At 32.0% G+C, this 21571-nt stretch overlaps 1 protein-coding gene across 1 annotated transcript; it reads left to right on the top strand.

Annotated features, from left to right (window-relative positions):
* Positions 1-1973: 1973 nt before the first annotated feature.
* On the top strand, positions 1974-20649 carry LOC108200283 (serine carboxypeptidase-like 13). Its single transcript, XM_017368386.2, has 15 exons — positions 1974-2241; positions 2373-2518; positions 9128-9204; positions 10234-10356; positions 10915-11017; positions 11126-11163; positions 11241-11342; positions 11431-11511; positions 18707-18817; positions 19208-19279; positions 19390-19535; positions 19630-19743; positions 20070-20124; positions 20216-20298; positions 20375-20649. Exons 1-15 carry the CDS (start codon positions 2096-2098, stop codon positions 20418-20420), a joined length of 1443 nt encoding a protein of 480 aa, XP_017223875.1. The 5' UTR covers positions 1974-2095; the 3' UTR covers positions 20421-20649.
* Positions 20650-21571: the final 922 nt, after the last annotated feature.

Here is a 21571-nt window from a genome sequence, read left to right on the forward strand (position 1 = left end):
GTATCGCGGATTGTGAACTTCCGGGGCATGAGTCTATGAATAGGCCATCTGACAGCCTATTATAAGAGGCACAAAACCACTATAAATCTTGAAGTTCTATCTCCAAGAGTCCTAGACGACTATTGACTATTCTGGATAGTCATTAGGAGTTCTAAATGAATACAAACGACTACAGATGATGCTCAAAGGAGAACTCTACTTCAATACGAACTATGAAACCTAAGTCTACTCGATCTCTATATAACACTATATATATTTATATAAAAAGCTTTACCCTTTCAAACTACAACTATGTTCTTGACTAGATTCTTTATCCTTATAAAGATATGTAGGCATCTCGTGAGGACCATTTGAGTTTAGATACACGAGAGCAATCAAAAAGTAAGAAGTTCCCTCCTCATTTTTCATTCCATAATATTTGATGATGTCTGTGGGAAGAAGACAACGACAATGGCGAGACCACAAAGATCATTATATTCAGAAGTTTACTTCCATCATCGGGACAGGAGGATACTCGAAAACAAGGAGCACCCTTCACTCAAGATCCACCCACCAGTCAGGTCACGGCTACCGTGACAACCACTGTAGAGGCGATTCCCTCGTTCATCCCCCAAAGGGGCTGGATCCTCAATTCTTGTAAGAATGGAATCGTAAATCACGTAGACCCTCACCAGAAGTACTCAAACTATAATCATATTTTAAAATTGTACTTTATTTCTTGGTATCGACAAAAAATGATAATCGAACTATCTTGAAGGGCGGGGGTTGGTTAGGTTGTCGGAGTTTTCTTGGTCACTGGAATTATTTTTGTGTTAGTCTCGTACAAACCATTATTTTGTGGGTGTAAGATTCAATATTTTGATGAATATGTATATATATGTATAACAAAGAGATAGAGAGCGATATAGGATAGTGGAGGAGTATGAAGTTATAATGTTTCTTGGTATGTATAAATTTGTGAAGGTTATGATGGGTTGATTTTACTCATCAAATTGTTGTGTTGATATGTTAGATTTGGACAATTAGATAGGTTTCATGCGCATCACTGACATGCCCCGTTATCACTATATCCATTGACCATTATTAATGCCTGAATATTAGGATCCGAAAAAATGACCCCTAATATCATTTATTAAGGTTGTATCATGTAGCGTTTAAGATATTCATACAAAACGCTACAGGAATCCCCAAGAAAGAAACGTGTTATTTGCTGCAGGAATCCAGCTCCTCACTTAAATGCTGACCGCTAAAATCAGCGCATGCTTTGTGCCAGTGGGCCAACGTAGGATGGTACTTCTATGAGATGTAGTTATCCGTCTGTGTCACTAAAATATGAATCTTATGATCTATAAAAAAGACACAAAAATGAAAAATGTATATAATTTGTTCTGTATTTTTCTCGGGTGGTATGAAGATTTTGTAGAATGATATACTAATTAATAATACGAAAATATGGAATAGATAAACAAACCTGATCTGGTTTATTAAAGATTCTTTTGCAAAGTGCCATAGCTAAAAAAACATTCCTCATCTCATTCAGTAAAGATTCTCGTAATCAAATTGATATACTAATAATTTTGTACAAAATGAATTACTAAAATATTAGTTTTAATTTACTTTTGTTATAAATTTTACTGCCACTCTATATTAGTACTCCCCGTCTCTTATTACTTTTCCTCTTTCCCTTTATCATGTTTGTCAATACACATTTATAATCATTAATATGTTTGATTTCGTATTAGTATTAAATATAAAAACTTCACTGTATTAAAGTACCCGTGAATACGAATCCAACAAAATCATTCATGACTATATTTAATTTTACGGATTAGATGTAAATTAGTAATTTGTCTCATGTTATGAATAGTCCCGACGTATGAAACGAGAAAAGAATAAAGAAACGGAGGGAGTAGTAAATTTTAGAGGTCTCGTGCCAGACACGACATTTATAATAGTACGATGTATTGTTTGTGCCATTAAAGAAAAACAAACTCAAACATAAAAGAAATCATATGATAGAACATGGTTGTAGCAATAGCTTGCTGAGAAGCTGCTTATATAAAGTATAGTAGCTAGGTTGATAGAACATTGTTTCATGGAAGGAGCATTTGGTCCAGTGCTTTATATTTCATGGGTGATTCTTCTTTTACTGCTTCTCTCCAGCTGCTCTGTTCACTCACGAACAATCGTGAAAAGCCTTCCAGGGTTCGATGGTCCTCTCCCATTTAAACTCGAAACTGGGTTAGTTTATGTGTTTTTTCTTCCCTGTTCTACACCATTCAACTCCTCACTTGTTCTTCCTCTCACGAAAATCAGTTTTAAATAAAAATAGTTTGAAGCTTACGAAATTCATAACTTCCGTTCTGATGAAGGTACGTCGGGATAGGAGAAAATGATGACATACAAATATTTTACTATTTTGTGGAGTCGGAGAGGAACCCTAAGCAAGATCCCCTCATAATATGGATTCCCGGTGGTCCGGGTTGTTCTTCTTTCCGGGCATTTTTTTATGAAAACGGTAAATTTTCTGGTCCATTTAATACTCCCCCTTCCCATGTTAATAGTATACTTTGCAAATTTTACCTATATTAAAAAGAGAAAAATTCTGTGGAGACCACGTTTTTATCGGAGACCTTGGAGATCGCATATATTCTCTAACTAAAACACTATCAAATTTATTATTTTGCGAAGTACATTCAATAAATATCACTATTTCATTGAAAATGTTGAAAATTATTTATGCTAAACAAGCGGAACATGTATGTTCTGCAAGATCAACAAATGTTCTGCACACTTAACATGGTTTTGTATAATAATATGTTTTTTAATGTATTATTTGCCAAATGTATAAAATTTGCAAGATTGTCAACAAATAATGATCTTTGTAGAACACGATTCGAAAAATAATATGTTTGCAATGTTTTTATGGAGTATTTTAGTTGCAGTACATAAGTAGTCTCCAAGTCTCCAGTGAAAACGTGGTCTCCATAGATTTTATCACATATTAAAAAATATTAAATATGTTGTATTATTATTGTGGTTAGCACTAAAATTACATTAATACATGAAAATAACCAAGTTTTCATCTACTTTTTTAGAATTTCATAGTATTTGTTCAAAAACTTTTGAAAATTATGTGAACAAATGGTAGTCCATATTGAAACTAATATGAAGTTACATTGAGTAAAGAAAAAAAAATCGATAGTACTTAATATTTTATTTTTACAAACAAAATTACTAAAATAAGAAGGTGGAATTAAGTTTATGCACGGCATGCAAGAAGATATATATCAGCCACACTTATTTGAGTCTTTGAGAGCTATAGGCACATGTAAATATGTAATGTTGTCCTTTTCAGCTAGTAGGCAAGCTGTTGTCTTTTGTTTGCAAAGTCATGTCACGGTCATATGTGGCCATATTTGTGTAACTTAGTCGAAAATGTGAAATAATTAATAATTAGGTTGAAATTAGTTAAATATCATGGCTTAAAATTGATGAGGTCAAATTTTACTGAACCTAAATGACCGGTTTCCATTATTTTTTTTTGTTAAGTTGATTTTGATTCCATCTTAATTTGTAAGTGCTCATGATAATTTTATGTTAGGCTCACTTTTATTCCATCCTAAATTGGAAAATTGAACTTCCCGTCCATAGTAATAAAATTGATATATATATATATATATATAGAGTCATGCTCCAGTGAGAACTACTCTTATTGTGAGATATGAGATCTAATCCTAACCACTCATTTTATACCTTATATCAATCTCTCACCACACATTAATTTTTAATATTTAAATATTTTATTATCATTTTCATTCTAATTCCACCACCTCCAACCGCCAGCGACCATCATTTCTGACCACCACCACCTCCGGCGACCACCGGAAAATCACCATCGGTAAACATAAAATCACCACCATCAAACTAAAAATCACCACCGGAAAACTAAAAATCACTGCTGGAAAAATGAAAATAACTGCGAGAAAACGAAAATCACCACATCACCACCATTTACAGATAACCACCACCATCTGAAAAACCACCAACTACAAAACAAAATCACCACTAAAAATTCAAAAACACCCCAAAAAATGAAAAATCACCATTAGAAAACATAAATGAGCGCCACAAAATGAAAATCACCACAGTAAAAACATAAATCACCACATCATTTCCAGATTCACGTTTCCAGAATAGCAAAAATCAGCATATGCTTGCCGACAAGGTCGAGTCGATGAACGTGGCACCGGTGGACAATGGTGCGTCGTTATGATGTCTTGGAAGAGATGGCCGGAATCAAGTCACGGTCATCGGAAACAACACGCCGTCGTCACGAGTCTGGCCATCCTATATACAGAACATATATACGGATGCAGCTTTGTGCGTTTGTATGTATGTATTTTGTGGAAGAGAGGGATTAAAAGATAAGGCATGGATGGAGGCTGGATCGAAGAAAGTTACTAGTCAATTTAGTTGTTGGCTTTGTTGCAAAAGAAGGCTGTTAATTCAGCCAACTCTGGTGACCGTAGACCTGGTGGCAGCACGCGGCAGCAGTCGTGCGGAAGGTGGGAAGAGGGAGAGACAAAAGACAGTGGGTGGGTGGTGAGGAATGTAGATGGAGTAAAATAAAATTTTAAAATATAAAATATAAAATGTGTGGTTGTGATTTAATTTAGGGATAAGAATGTGTGGCTGAGATTAGATCCCATATCTCACATTAGTTGGGGTTCTCATTTGAGCACTTGCCTATATATATATATATATATATATATATATATGGGTGGGTTCTGATACAAACTTACAAACTTTCTGCATTCAACAGATATATAATTTGAGTTCAACATTTTTTTACATATTTTGTTGAACATCGATTAAAATTATGTTGGAAAAGTACATAAACAAATTTTTGAATGTAAGAACTAAGTTAAACGTATTATATAACTAATATTCATGTTTCTAAACCCCACCCAAACCCCAGAGGTATAGTTTAACTATCTTTATAGATATATTCAACATAATGATAATTAGTGTTCTACATCCGATGTTGAACCCCAGTTACAAATGTGTTGAATGCGCGATTTATTTATGCGTTATTTTTAAAAATTGTGATGTTTTTTAAAGAATTTTCAACATGAATACTTTCTATAACTAAAGATTAACATGATGTGAGAATAAAAAAAAAGTTTGTAACTTTGTAATTTAAAAAAAAATTATTTGATCATAACCCTATATATATATATATATATATATATATATATATATATCACGCTAGTGATCAAACCCAAACTAATTCTTAAATAAAAACTAAAATTCTGTTTCATTAATTAGTGATATTCTCAATATAATTTAGTGATATTCTCTTCAAATTTAGTGATTTGTGTCGCAAAAATTGGTGAAAACTCCCAGAGATAGGTGAAAATATGCGGATCAGTTCTTTTACCCAATTCTGGTGGTGGTGGAGGTGGTGGAGAACCTGAAGGTGGGGGTGGAGATGAAGGTCGTGGACACACATCGAAGGAGTTGTTGGTTCTGTTCGACAGTTTTTGGTAGTAATCAGACTGTGTATACATCCACGGGTGAATGAAAACTAAAGACAGGAGTAATCAGATTTATCATTGTGCCTGATTTTTATTTCCGGACTAAACATGTAATAATCTTGATCACTTCAAACAAATGTAGACAAACGAAACTTAGAACCTGAGATCTCAACTATCAAGTTCGTTGATGAAATTTTTAAACATGGCATCTGCATGGCACGATTATAGCTAAAATCTAGGAGGCGGACATGGAGGAGCGACGGACGTGGAGGTGCGGTAGACGTGGTAGGGGTGGTGGGGTGAAGTTGATGGAGGTGGGGTGCATGTGGAGAGGCTGGGCTCGAGAAGGAGGAGTTGAGGTGGATGGAGAAATTAGTGATATTATGAGTAGAATTTAGTGATGGTTTTTAGTTTGTAGAATAAGGAGGTTTGTATTAGAATAAGACTTCACACACATAGGCAATTGCTCAAATACAAACCACTAAAATAAAAACCAAAATACAAACCTAGAGAAACTATACCTAAATGACCTCACCCACCCCCTATATGTCATCACCCACCGCTATATGTCATCACCCACCTAGGCCCCACCCTCGCCCCCACTCAATCCACCTCGGGTCCGCTAGGACTCGCCAAGGCTCCTCACAGGCCGTGGAAAGGCTCTAGACAGTCTTAAGCGCCAAAACTTGGCCCACCATGGTCCCACTAAGCCCCGGCCCAGCCTTACTAGGCCCCACTTAGACCTCGTCTAGGCCCATCTCGGGGTCCATTCCCGGTCCCAAAACCCATAGTTTGTATTTGAGTAGGACCATATATATATATATATATAAATATATATAATGTTACTCTAGTGAGAACCCTTAAAATGAGAACTAAATGAAATGCATGTCGGAACATAACACATATGGTATGCAAATTGATCGTGGGGAGATGAGTAAAAATTCAGTGAAGTCGGATTTTGAAAAAAATTATTGATTGACGGGAAAAATCAAATTAAAAACAGCAGGAATTAGGTGGATTTGTGTGTGTGAGGGTGTATTATATTTTTGTGTGATGCCCTGGTGGGGCCGTTAGATTAGATTGAATGTATGGCTGAGATTAGTTCTCATATCTCACATATATTATATTCGGTTTTTCTAGTGTGTGCCCATGGGCACATGCTAAGCGCGGAGTTTTATAAGTTTGGGAGGTTTTGATTGGCTTTTGCATCTTAATAATGGTGGACCCTCCTGCAAATGCAACAACCACACCAATCAAAATCTCCCAAATTTATAAAATTCCGCGCTTAGCATGTGCCCATGGGCACACACTAGACAAACCGTATTATATTATATCTCACATATATTATATTATTTTGTTGTAGATCAGTTTCGAAAATAAACTTTTTTCTTCAAATTTTAAATATTAAATTACTTATAATGGATATATGTTATATTAGAATCACATTTTATATGTATAATAAAATTGATCATTTAAAATAGTGTATAATGTAACTTTAACTTTAATAAGAAGTACCTCACTTGAATGTTGGCATATATATATATAAACTTCATATTTAACTAATAGGAGTTGTTTTTATCAAGTTAGAACCATTTCTAATTCTATTAATTTTAGTTGGTTGTGTTGCATTAAATCGGACTATTTTAATTATTTTTTCATATTTGACGGATTACAGTAGAATTTAGTACCAATTATTTAAATTTATCAACTAATTTACAAAATGTACTACTACCTCCGTCCCATTTTATGTGAACGGGTTTGACTTTCACGGAGATTAAAAAAAAAGTTGTACATGTAGTTGAAAAGTGGGTAAAGTGGTGGGACCTATCAATATTTAATAATAGATTTGAGATAGTGGAAAAAAGTAGTGGGTGTAATGGTGTTTATTTAATAATATGAGAGTATAAAATATAGAGTTAGTGGGTGTAATAGTGAAAAGTAGTGTTAAAAAATAGTAGGTATTCTAGCTTCATTCTTTTTGGGACGTCCCAAAAAAGAAATGAGATCACAAAAAATGGGACGGAGGGAGTAGTAGTTTATATGACAAAGAATGTTATGTAAAACCAATTTTTAACACAGAAATCCATTGAAAATGATAACATAAAAACAAATTGTATTGTGAAATATCCCGTAGTAGAAAAAGTCATGAACCTTGCAAGTTGATTTTCATATCACTAATCGTAAATAAAATATGATTATATTTCTGTCCTACATAGTATTTTGAATAAACACTAAAGATATATTTATAAGATTCTCTAAGATCATTTCTCCTTTGTTCATGAAGTCAGAGATTATAAATCAAACTCGTATTTTGTTCATTCATATTTTTTCATATTATTGATTATGGCCTCCATTGCTAGTTCCTTTAGTCTGCTTGATTTCTGACCGCGTTTTCTTATAATAAAACAACAATAAAATAGTTTTAGTTATTTCGAAAATAAAAAGTGCTAACACAACCATCTTTCCAAATCCATCCGAAGGGAGTATAACATTATAAATGGACAATTATAAACAAAGCATGAGTGAGGTGGAATTTATAAATAAAAATGATCCCTTAAATTTGGCTACTCTTATATATGACCGTCTAAATTCAATCGGGCTTGGAGAATTTTATGTTTGATTAGAATTTTACCATGATCGAAATTAAGTTTGATCGAAGGGATCGACTATCACTGCAAAAAACAGGACAAAACTGACCGTAAAAAATGGTCGGTTAAGAAGGACTTCGGACGGTTTTACCACTAAAACTGACCGTAATCGGTGGTCGGTTGTAACATGGTCGAATATGAAGAATTGGTCGGGTATAAGGACGAAAAACGACCGGCAATTCGGTCGGTTTTGCAGATTTAAGAAAGTCGCTGCTCTGCCCCTGCACTGCCATCTGGAGTCACGTGGACGCCACTGCCACATGTAACATTATAACCTACCGATGTCGGTCGGTTTAAATGTTTGACCAAAATATGATCAAATTTTTTGAGGACAATATAACCGACCGGCCGTGGTCGATTATAACTGTTTGACCAAAAAAATCAAATTTCTTGAGGGCCGTAAAACATACCAGCGGTGGTCGGTTATAATAGTTTGACCAGAAAAGTCAAATTAATTTGTTGAGGGCAATAAAACCGACCAGCGGTGGTCGGTTATAGGCGTTTAACCAAAAAAGTCAAATAAAAAGCATGACCTTATAACCGACCGACCGCGGTCGGTTACACATAACCGACCGAACCCTGTGGTCGGTTAACGAGCAGTACGGTTGCAGGGCTTAAAACCGACCGACATCCCGGTCGGTTAAGAACCGTACAAGTCAGCCGTAAAACCGATCGTTGTTCATGTGATCGGTTAAAAAATATCTGGAACTTGCCAGCAAGGCAAATCGACGTCGTGCTGTCTCATTACTGACCGATTGCTGCCGGTCGGTTTTAAGTCGACACTTTTTTTAGGCGGTCAGTTTTATCTTGTTTTTTGTAGTGTATAGTCGATCAACTTTTATCAAACTGTCTGGTAGTGATTGTAATCAATTTGTTTTAATTAAAAATGATTTGAATCTTACTTTTAGGTACAACTAAAGACAAATTGGCAATTTGCAGGTCCTCTTCAATTTGACTACATGAAGTCGAGAGGTGGAAAGCCGGTGGTGCAGTTGAGCCCATATTCGTGGTCAAAGGTTTATATTTTGATAAACCTTTATGTAGTAAAATGTGTTTTTGGTAAATTTTGTCTTAGATAATTCATATTAGAATATTTGTATAATTTATATTACGACATTTTTTTCAAAATATAAAAAAAGATTAAAATATTTATTACTATTTTCAATAAATTAGGATTATATAATTCGTAATTGAGTATGAGAAAATGAATTTTATAATATATGAAATTGATGAGATTCATTAATTCTAAGATGCTCCTACACATCCAAGAGAAGAACTTTATGAAATGAAAAATACTAAATGTTGTATTTGGTTGTGATTAACGAAAATGAAGGGAATAGATATAAAGTTTAATTGTTTTATGAAGGAATGTTTCATTCTCTATCGTACCTAACTTCTTCTGAATTCTCATCATAAAACATTCATCATATTCACCTTTTTTTTAGAATCCTTCTTTGTATTTTTTTAATTTTTTATTTTCTCTCATTCCATTTCATTTACCGCAATCAAATACAAGATGAAATTCTTTCGAGGCTATTGTGTCTCTTCTATATAAGATTTGGCACTCTTTCCCTTTTGTTAAGTCACTTGTATTTACTAAATTTGAAAAAAAAGTTAAGTTGCTTGTAAAATGTTGTATTCTCGTTATTATGTGTTCGTTTGTTTAATAGAAGCAAAAGCTGCTTTTAGCTTCTTATTTTTTTGGCCCATTCTAACTTTTCTTTCAGGGCTTCTCCTTCCTTTCTAGACAGTTTATTAAATTATTTACTTCTCACTTCTAATCCACATTTTTACTTTAATTAATAAGTCACTTTTTTTAAACTTGCTCAAACGGTCTCTATATTCTCACTTGAATGGGATTTCTTGTAGATATATTAATGATCTAATAAGTTTCTTTCAATCTTCTATTATATATTGATACCTATTTTGGAATTAGGACGATTAATAATATGCATGTTTTTCATATTTATCTATATAATGAATGTCATGACGATTAATAATATGCTGTAATGAATCTAACAAGAAATTCTTACATTTTTTTACAGATTTCAAGTGTATTATATTTAGACACACCAGTTGGGAGTGGATTTTCATATGCCAAAACATCAAATGGCACCAAAACAAGTGACACATTATCATCCCAGCATGTCTATGATCTTGTGAGAAAGGTAAACTTAATTGCTCTAATAAATTAACTCCATTTTATCATGGAATAATTTTAAGCCGCTGAGGATGCATAATAACTAAAGCTAATCCTAACTATCATGGAGTAATTTTCTGTAGGTGAATACTTTTTAATTGACTGAAATGGCCAAATGATTACTGAAGTAAACTATAACTTGTGACTCGTTAATCAAATTGAAGAAGTGTGCTGTAAGATTTTAGACTTATAAATACTTGAATTCAAGTCACCAAACTAATAAAACTAGTATATCCACTGGATTTTGTTAACTTTTGTCGGATGTCTAAGAAATCCACCAAAATATGTTGTTTGTCAAATCATTTGGCCAAATTAGTTTACAAGTCAGATACAAATTAGTTAACCCCTTTCAAACTTTATAGTTAATCAGAGATTTTTACAATGTGTTCAATCATATAATTTATAAATTACTTGTATTATTTATAGAGTGAATGTTACAAATATTTCAAACTTTTGGATGATGAAATTTTAAAAAAGTCCAACTAGACATGGATGATTATTAATTAAAACATTAAATATATTGCAGTGGTTAAATGATCATACCGAATTTATGAGCAACCAAGTGTACATTGGTGGCTTATCGTACTCCGGTATACTTATTCCGATCATCACTCAAGAGATCTTCAATGGTATGCGTCCTTTGTTTTTCTCATACTTAATGGTGTATATACATATTTTTTATGTATAAAACTATATTGTAATTTTTAGTTGATTAAATCAATTGTTTTAATTTGCAGGTAACGAAGTTGGAAATAAGCCGCAAATTAATATCAAAGTATGTATATTATAGACAAAACTCAACTTAAAATATTTTGAGAAAAGTATTAGATATTATTTTTTTCGTTATGTCAGGGATACTTGATTGGCAATCCTCTCACCGACAGAATTATAGATTTCAATTCCAGGATCCCATATGCATACAGAGTTGCATTGTTATCTCGACAACTCTACATGGCAAGTACTTTATATCATTTCAATTTATTTTAGTCTTTCATTAATATGCAATTAAAATATGTTTCAATTCTATTGAAAATCCGTCCAGTCGGTCAAACAACATTGTTCCGGTGACTACATGAATTCGGGGAATGTTTTATGTGCAAGAGACCTCGCGAGGGTGGATGAGGTATGTGCTATGTACTTATACACATCTATACTATCTATACTATATTATTATAACCGAAACATTTGGTCGGTCGGTACTTGGCCGAGCTATGGGTTTATTTATATAATCCAGCATCTTTTTTAACTAAAACTAATTTATTTTTTATATTTTCAAACTAAAAAGTTATTCAGCTGTTAAATAAAAATTTTATTTAATCATATTATTCTATCATAATTTTATTTTCAAAATAAAATTAGTTAAAATTGAAAATATATACAATAAAATAACAAATATTATAACCGCCCGTGCGTTGCACGGGTTATAAGCTAGTGTATGTTATTAGTAAAATATATAAAATGTTGATATATTTAATATAGTTCTAAAATTCAAATATACAAATAATTTCGATCGTATTTTTTGCTTATCGAGTACTACTTTCTCTCCCACACATATTCATAACATTTAGGAGTTCTACATTACATAAAAATCTAATTATACAAGCACTATTCTTTTCAAGTTCCATAACTTTGTCCCCCTTTTTATCAATCTTTGTGAGCAAAATTTAACATCCCACTTCTAGATAAAGAGTATACGGGATCATTATAAGCACTAGTAAACAAGTAATATATATTAATTTTATAGCTGTTTGGACAGATTTGTAACAATTGTTGAGTCCCAATTACATCTAGTTGTGGGCTTTGTATATACTACAAAATCATTTTTTTTCCCGACTAAAATTAAGAAGATAGAGAAAAATAGTTTATGAAAGATAGTGGCAGTTATAAGATACAGTATCTACTCCACTTAAAAAATTGGAATCGTCATTCGTCTATTATTAAGATTGATTTCTCAAAAGTTATAATTTGAGGTCAAGCTCTTGATTTTTCAGTAGAGAGAATGATAGATATAGCATGAGTTTGATAGTTATAGAATCATATATTGATCCATTTTCTCCATTAGGTGGATCAATATTTTCCAAAAGTTTTCAAACTCCATAATGGGGTTATTAAATCAATTTTCACTCTGAGTTGAAACGGGTGATAAAAATTTATTTAGGTAGTTTTGTTAAATATGGAAGGAATAGAGATTTTCCTTGCTTAATATCTTTAGTTCAGCACATATTTTCGGAATATACAAGTAGCACCATGTCTATAGAATAAAAAATGATAAAGTCCGTCTAAGTAAGTTGCACATTTATAGCGGTCATGTTCCTACACAAGAAGCTTATCATCCGTCAATTATATACAGACCAAATAAGCATCGTTAGATTAGAAAAAAATTCTATTTTATTTTATAGACAACTGATATTTATTTGCATATCCGTGATTCTTTTAATTAATGCAAAATAAAGTACAAAATCACTTTTATCTAATATATTTTCTTAAACAACATACTAACCAAAAATAATTTTATGCAAAATATTAAAATATAATAAATTTGTTAGAAAAATAAAGAATAAGCATAAGATAAATTATGAAGAATATGTCAAAGATACACAAGATGATCAACAAATAACATATCATAATTAACGATGTTGTGAACAATACAACAATAATATTAAATAAGTATGAAGTCAAAACTCAAAAACAAAGGGGTGATCCAATGACCAGACAAGCTTAGTACTGCACAAATAATCCTGACTTAAAAGAAATGTTCATATTTTCCTTTTACTTAATTATATGGTTTATTGTTGAAAAATAATTTTTTTTCATCCTTTTAAAATATTAAAATACAGCATTGCATGGGTTACAAGCTAGTGCTGTTAATGACGAGACCTCGAAAGTTTGGTCGGTCTGTACTTGGGCTGAATTATGGGCCTATTTATATAATGAATTATCCTTTTTATCTAAAATTATTATGTTTTTATATTTTCTATCAAAAAAACTCAATAATCTAAAAAAAATATTGGAAAACATAGCAACTACCCTTTTCAAGTAAAACACATTATCTTTTTCAAAATTCTTAACTAAAAAGCCGATTTTTTAAAAATAACACATGCAACATACATATAAAAAGATAATATTATTATATATAATTATTGATATACAAACCGATGATAAATTTGAACTAAATACATTGATGTTGTTTTTAATTACTCCATGTTATCACTTTAAAAGTAATATCATAGACCTATACTATCTATTTATACTTTGCTATACTATATTATTATTATTATTATTATTATTATTATAATTATTATTATTATTATTATTATTATTATTATTATTATTTTAAGACCGAAATATTAATAATTTAATTGGTCGGTCGAGTTTTATCAGCCGGTCGGTATTATTCTACGGGTCTTCTTAATATATAACGTGTTCTAAAAAACTTTTTTATTATCAATGAAGCCAAAACATTCAAAATTCGGTCAATATGATCGGTTTGTATTTAGAGTAAGTTTAAAATATATATAGACGATAAAATTACAGATATTATAAATCTCCCATGCATATATGATACCGGTTATAAGCTAGTATGTTTAGAAGCTAGGATATTGGAAAGCCTTAAAAATAATGATATAAGAGTGATGAATGAACAACCCAATCTGATAAAAAAGAAAATAACCAAGTACCACAAATACAGAATGACCACTTCCCATTAAGAGGAGAACGAACCAAGTCCATAAATGGGAGAAACAACAAGAACAAGCAATTATCATGAAGGGTGGATGATCGATTCTTGTAATCGGAAGAACGAGAAAATTTAATAATACCTGCCAAAACCCGAACACTATAATAGAATGTCAAACGGTGAAGAATAAGAATCAGACCAAAGCCTACACTACAAAAAAACTGCGCAAAACCGATCGCCAAACTTGGTCAGTTGTGAGCATATACGGTCGGTTTAGGACATAAACTGACTAATAGTAGTTTAGGCTTTAGGCTGGTAGGTGAAGCCACATTGGTCGTGTTTAATGAATGAAACTGACCGAACACAGTTTTAATTGGTACAAAAATTACCTAGCAGTGGTCCCAACATTGCCACCTAAAAATAGAGAACCATGTGTGTACATATAATCGACTAAACAGTGGTCGATTAGAATTTATGACTGTTTGACCCTTCAAAGTTGTGAAAATCATAAAACCGACCGTTTAGTGATCAGTTATAAATAGTTGGTCGGGTTTATTCCAGACTACAATGAATATGGTAAAATTGACCGCAAGGTGGTCGGTTATGATATGTTAGTCGAACTTATTCAAGGCTAGATTGAAGATGGTAAAACCGACCGTTTGGTGGTCGGTTATGAAATGCTGGTCGAGTTTATTCCAAGCGGAGCTTCAAATAATTAAAATCGACCGTACATAACAAACTGCTATAGTCATGAATGCGGTCAATTTTCTTGGATATTGAATGATAAAAACGGTTGATTATGACTATTATCGGTCGGTTTTATGGGTTGCTTTTTAAAACAGATTCCGCTCATTCTTTTCGCTGCCATTATCTACGATCAACAATCAACAAACCAAGTATTAAACTAGAATACTAACCAAGCATTTGCCATAACTATTCATTCAAATTCAATAAAACCACGCAAGATCAATAAGAAATTCTCATAACATCATATTTAAATGAAAAACGGCCAAAATATATATTTGTTTACATCAAATCATGACTAGCAAAATTTACCACAACTCCAAGCACAACCAACAGAATTTTCCATAATTTAAAAATTCTAGCAAAACAAAAGCCCTTGGCAAACAATAACACACAAACTAAAATCCTTGACATTAACATATATAAATTAACAAATTAATCCAGCGAAAGCCTCGAGTCAGAATTTGCAGGACCCGCAGCACCACCGGCACCAACAACATCGACGGCCCCATGGTCACCACATTCCTCCTCCGACACCTCCTCTAGATCAGTTTATTCCTTATCCGCTACGAGGAAGCATTCTTTTACCTAATTGAACATATATTAGACAATGACAAACTATTACTTATGGCTTAAAGATAATCCAATGAGCATACTCGATAAATATTAATGAATAAAAATTTTAATTAAATAACTCCAGAACTTTTTTTTTCCCATTTTTTTGATGATATCCTAAATCATCGACCCCACAATATGCACCATCTCACCACCAATAAGAAAATTTCATTGAACCTTTCTGCTTGGGTCGGCAGTTGCATCTGAGGCCCTTAGTGCAGATGTAAAGTTTACAATCTCTTCGTTAGACAATTAATTCTGAAATTGAAGGGGTTGACACGGATCTTAGATAACATATTGCGCACAACAGAGAGGTATACTTTATCAGAGATGATGGCTTCTTGTCTTCGTCCGGAATATCCAGCAGCTTCGCCTTTTGTTGAATCCCCATAACGCGGGGCAAGAGTTTGAGTAAGCTGACTAGCACGAGCCTTAGGAAACCCAACAAGATAGTCCTTCTTAGGCTTTTTGCCTTCGAGAACCCCGATCGCTAACAACCACCACTCCAATGGCTCATCTGTCTCCCTAGCTTGTGTAACCGACACCAACATGCTTTGCAGAATAGAAACATATCATGTCTAAAATATTAGATAATTAATTATTACTTTAAACAACCTAAAAATTACAATCGACATTGAACTTAAATAAAAAATAGGTTAATAAATTAATTACCGTTGTGGCCATCGCAGTCGGCGTGGTGTAGACGGTTTTTTTGATAACTTCCAACCCTTTTATGAGTTCGGTTCAATACTTGGAGGCGAGTGGGATTCTTTCCTCTATCCTTTCTTATCATTTCCTTCAAAAAATAATTAAAATCATTTATATAATATAAATAAATATATATATATATATATATTAAATTTTGAATAATTTATTTTTGTGTTTAGGACATATATATTTCTATATACCTTTTTTACTTTGTTTGAAGACTAGACACCGGCACTATGCAACCGCTCAATATTGTTGTAGTTCACAGATCCAACGGATGAACTATACAAGTGCCCTTCATTCATTTCTCAATAATTTAACAAATTTTCCAAAAAGGTAGGGACCAATATTATTGAGGTTTTAAACTCAATTGTGAAAACCCCTTTTCCTTTGATTTTAGCTCAATATTTGTCTTGAGCTCATTCATATTCATCTTGATAGTGTTCTTGATATGCTTCTCAATTATTTTTGTTGCTTCGGACCAACTTCTCAATTATCAAATGGAAACCAATGTTATTTTCGAAAGTAGAAATCACTCTTTCAATCATTGATTACAAATATTGAAATCACTTGTTTATATGCTGTTAATCACTATTTTATGTGTAAAATCATCAATATTTATTTTTAATTATTGGAAAAATTACTCATGATTGTCCTTGGTGGTTGATTATTTATGATCAATTATAGTTGTAGGAGGTTCATAATGGTAGCAAGTGACAATGATAGGTGTGTGGTGGTAGTAGATAGTCACTAGTAGTGGCAAGTTTTTGTGGCAAGTGGTGATAGATAAATTGTGGTTGTAGGAGACGGCGACAATAGTGGAAGGGTTTGATAATGATGGTAGGAGTTCATCAATGTAGTATGACTAAAGATGATGATTGTTGCGTAAAATCTTGATGTGCAAGTGTACATAATCGCAAGCAAGTAATATAATAATAAATATCAAATATCATTTCTCAAGGACTAATTATATGTGTTAATCGCATATAATCTCTTACACTTTGGTTGTCGAACATAAGAATTTGTGATAATTTTTATAATAAACTATATTATAATAATGATTAAAACCCAACTAAAATTATACTAGCAAAGAAATTAAAGATCTTAAAATATGAGAAGATAAGTCAGGATAATTAGTTCCCCCTAACACATGAAAATCGGTAAAAGAGTCACGTAATATTATAGCAAATCACAGTTTACAATTAAGCTAGAATTCAATGGTCAGATGTTTCTCTCGAAACGACAATGGTACAATTCCTACAAATAAACTAACATATGTTTATGCCAATATAATTTTTGAAATCTACTTAAGCATCAATTTACAAATCTAAGCATGGTCGCAACATATGTCTATACCATAATTATATTATAATCAAAAGATATAATCACACACTATTCAAATTTTGTGTCAATTGATAATAGCCCTCTCAGTAGTATAATTAACTCAATAACCTACTAGAGTTGATCAGACAATAGTAAGTAAAAACATGAAAATCACTTGAATGATTAAACCATGATATTGCATACAATATTTTTTAACAAAACACCAAAACCCTCATGCTAGGGTTCCGAAAAAATCCCAACTTTATAAAAGTTAGTTCATACTGAAATTCTCAAAATCAACCAAGAATAAAATGCACATGTTCATGATAACAAGAGTTAAGCAGAGAATTTTAAACACAGAGATAAAGAAACAAATCCACTGAATGTCTTCAATGGTTGAAATGTCCTTCTCGCTTCTTCTTTCTCTCTCTGCTAGTGCCTCTCTTCTCTATCTAGTATGATGTATCCCCAATTAGTTCTGAATAGTATATAAACAAAGTATAGTTTTCATAAATTATTGCAAATACAAGGAGATTTCCTAATAAGGATAAATGCCAAATTGAGGAAATTCGTAGGTTGCCATTTGGACTTTGATTCTGGGCTTACGCGCCTCGAATATAAATTCAATACCACTTCCGAATTAAAGGCCTTTTCCTAAGATTCGTGTGAGCTCTTGTATCATCTAATTTGGATATCTAGAATTCCAGATATGACCTAAATAATGAATTGTGCGCAACTAGCCTAAATACCCAAATTTTATTCAAATTAATCTTTCATTCTTGTTATTTAAACTCCAATCCATATTTAATTAGAACTTCCTGCATCGTACAATAAAACTTAATATTTATTAAATAAAAATCCAATTAAGTAAAAGTAACTAAAATACAGAGAAAATATCAAGATAAAATGCATGTTTATCAATGATTATTTAAGTTGTATATATGTGTATTAATATATTTATATTAGTCAGATTTTTTGTATATGAATATGGATTTTGATATACAAACAAGTGATTTTTTTCAAATTAAAAACAATGATGAAAAATTAGTGAGTAACTGGTTTCTAGTTTCTATACTAATTTATATGTATGTATGTATGCATGCATGCATATATCCTCTTCACCACCGTATGCCCATTAAATTGAATGCGTAGTTTCTTAATTCCTCGATATTTTTATTTCTTTCAATCGGTTTCATATATGGTATGTAAAGTTTGAGTTGCTTTAGATAATTCACTTAATTACTTGTTACAGTGTCTGGAAGACATATATGAACACCACATATTAGAACCTAGTTGTGAATCATCAGAGAATGCAGCTTCAAGCCCCCTATTATTGCATCAGTCGTCAGATCCATGGTGTCGAGTAATTATCTTTCTTTATCTTGTCTATCTTCAAGTGACACTAACTTTTGGTAACATTTCATCAATATTCATAAATCATACTCCCTCTGTCCCATTTAATTGTATACGTTTCTTTTCAACTGTTCGACACGCATTTCAATGCTATTATAAAACATAGTTCCGTAACTTATTTTTGAGATTTTCTTTTTCTGAATAAAAATATAACATCCAAACTTTAATTCAGAAAAAGAAAATTTTAAAAATAAATTACACAACTACACTTTACAGGAGCATTAAAGTCCGTGCCGCGTCCCCGTCCCCCAATGTATACTACTCAGGGGGACGGAGGGAGTAACTAGTATGAAACTAAGAATGACACTAATTGTAACACTTCATCTACATTTATAACTAGGATGACAATTATGTCTTCAGTGTTATTTGGGCTAATAATGAAGATGTGCAAAGAGCTCTCGGCATCCGTGAGGTACACAGATAGTACAAATCTTTTTCGCAGACTCTTGTCGAAAATCTAAACATATGCTTCTAGTCTAGAAGTTCTAGATCATTAACTTAGGTTTATGTATGGGCACTCAGGGGACAATAAATGACTGGGAGCAATGCAACACAGATCACTATTTGTTTGGGAAAAATGATACCGACACTTATTCATATAACATTGCAAGTTCGATCATTTATCACATGAACTTGACCAATAAAAATTGTCGAGCTCTTATATACAGGTATTGTCTGCATAATTAAGTTTTCTTTCACTCCTTGGAAATCTCTTTCAGCACAATAATTTTTCTTTGTAAATCTATTATTGTTTGGATGTAGTGGCGATCATGACATGGTATTTCCTCATATTGGCACGGAAAGATGGATAGATTCTTTGAATCTGGCAGTGGAAAGTACATGGCAACCTTGGTTTGTTGAACATCAAGTAGCAGGGTCTGATCCTAAAGTTCCCTCTTTTAAAGATATCTCACTCACTTTGCTGGGTTGGGTCTGGTTTAACTTTTGCACACATAATTCATAGTGCCTTAATGAGATGATTTCACAAATTATTTTTTAATTTCCTTTCTCCAAATAAAATATTAATATTTAAAATTTTTATTTAGATAGTCGTTTTAAAAAAATAATCAATCTTAGTATCAGGTTATATTAACTTAAAATAATAAACAAAATCAAAACTCCATGTCACATTGAAACATAGTAATTATGCATCTCCTGATCATACACCAGAGTCATTAATTTTTCGAATTTGTGACTTGCAGATATGAGTCGATATATTCACATAAAGATTATTCTTTGACATTCACTACCATTAAGGCAAGAATCGCATTTCTTTTCATTTATTTTTGTTAACTACAAATTAATATACAAGCTGCTCAAATTATTTTATCCATCATAATATATACAGGGTGCAGGGCATACGGCTCCAGAATATAAGCCTAAAGAATGTTTAGCTATGGTGGAGAGATGGTTCTCCCAAAATTCTCTCAGGTGGCTTTAGTTATTTTCTGGTGTTTCACATCTTATTAATAAAAAATAAAACCGTACTTTTCAATAATATATACAGGGTGCAGGGCATACGGCTCCAGAATATAAGCCTAACGAATGTTTAGCTATGGCGGAGAGATGGTTCTCCCATAATTCTCTCAGGTGGCTTTAGTTATTTTCTGGTGTTTGACATCTTATTAATAAAAAATAAAACCGTACTTTTTAGAAAATTATATTTGTATGCCTTTTAAATTACACTGCTGTATTATATAGACTATTATTGACTGTGAAAAGAATGTATGAATTGTATGTGATAAATAATTAATTATAATAACTTATAATCCGTTTGATGTAGATGTCAATTTTTATATATATTAACTTCTTTATGCTTATATTAATAATTAATTTTAACAACATTTTTTTTTGCTAATTTAATTAATTTTAACATGTTATCGAGAGGATCTGTATCATAAAATTTTAGATGCATCTTAAATATTAAAATATTAGATATTATTTGAAATTAAATCAAAGTTGACCAGCTAATTTGTTTATATATGACCTCTTAAGGTCTTATATAACTGATCATACTAAATGCCAACCAATCAACCAAATTCTCACATGTTCCAATATGATATTGTAGTACGAAGGGATTTGTTTCGAATAATGAGATGTGTATAATTTACGGAAGAGTATTTGTTTTAATAAATATCTGGGTGAATACAAATACACACATATAAGGAGAACAAACATTCATAATTTCGAATTTGGCTCCATCATTATGTAAACTTTGGTCATACATCCACAATTTTGTATTTCGATGATTGTAAATAGAAGACATGCATTCATCTTAATTTGCATTTTTAAATATAATAATATACTTTAAAATTAGTGCTCCCTCCATCCCACAATTTCCTTACATTTTCTTTTTTCACATTTTCATCTCAATTATTTACATTTCACAATTTTCTAAAATTTGTTTAATTTTATATTATAAATTTCATATCACCCACTACTTTCATCTACCTTACTTCATCTATCAATTAAATATAATGAATCCAACACTTTACATATTTTTCTTATCCTTTGACACTATTTTTGACAATTTTTTTAACCTTTGTGTCCTATCACAATATAGTGCCTGTTTGTCAATCTCTGTTGCCGCTTCATGATCTGTTTGTGTAAAAAAATCAGAAACTAAAAAGAAGAGAATATTTGCCTTTGTTTCAGGACTTCTATTTTTTTTTTCTAAACAGTTTAATCACTTGTAAATCTTAAT

The sequence above is a fragment of the Daucus carota genome, chromosome 9, assembly GCF_001625215.2.
Source record: "Daucus carota subsp. sativus chromosome 9, DH1 v3.0, whole genome shotgun sequence".
Lineage (NCBI taxonomy): Eukaryota > Viridiplantae > Streptophyta > Magnoliopsida > Apiales > Apiaceae > Daucus > Daucus carota.

Excerpts from the sequence above, each read along its gene's own strand:
- LOC108200283 (XM_017368386.2), top strand. The coding sequence starts at position 2,096 with ATGGAAGGAGCATTTGGTCCAGTGCTTTATATTTCATGGGTGATTCTT. Across the intron at positions 2,242-2,372 it reads CCATTTAAACTCGAAACTGG|GTACGTCGGGATAGGAGAAA; the intron begins GTTAGTTTATGT and ends GTTCTGATGAAG. Across the intron at positions 19,536-19,629 it reads TGTCGAGCTCTTATATACAG|TGGCGATCATGACATGGTAT; the intron begins GTATTGTCTGCA and ends GTTTGGATGTAG.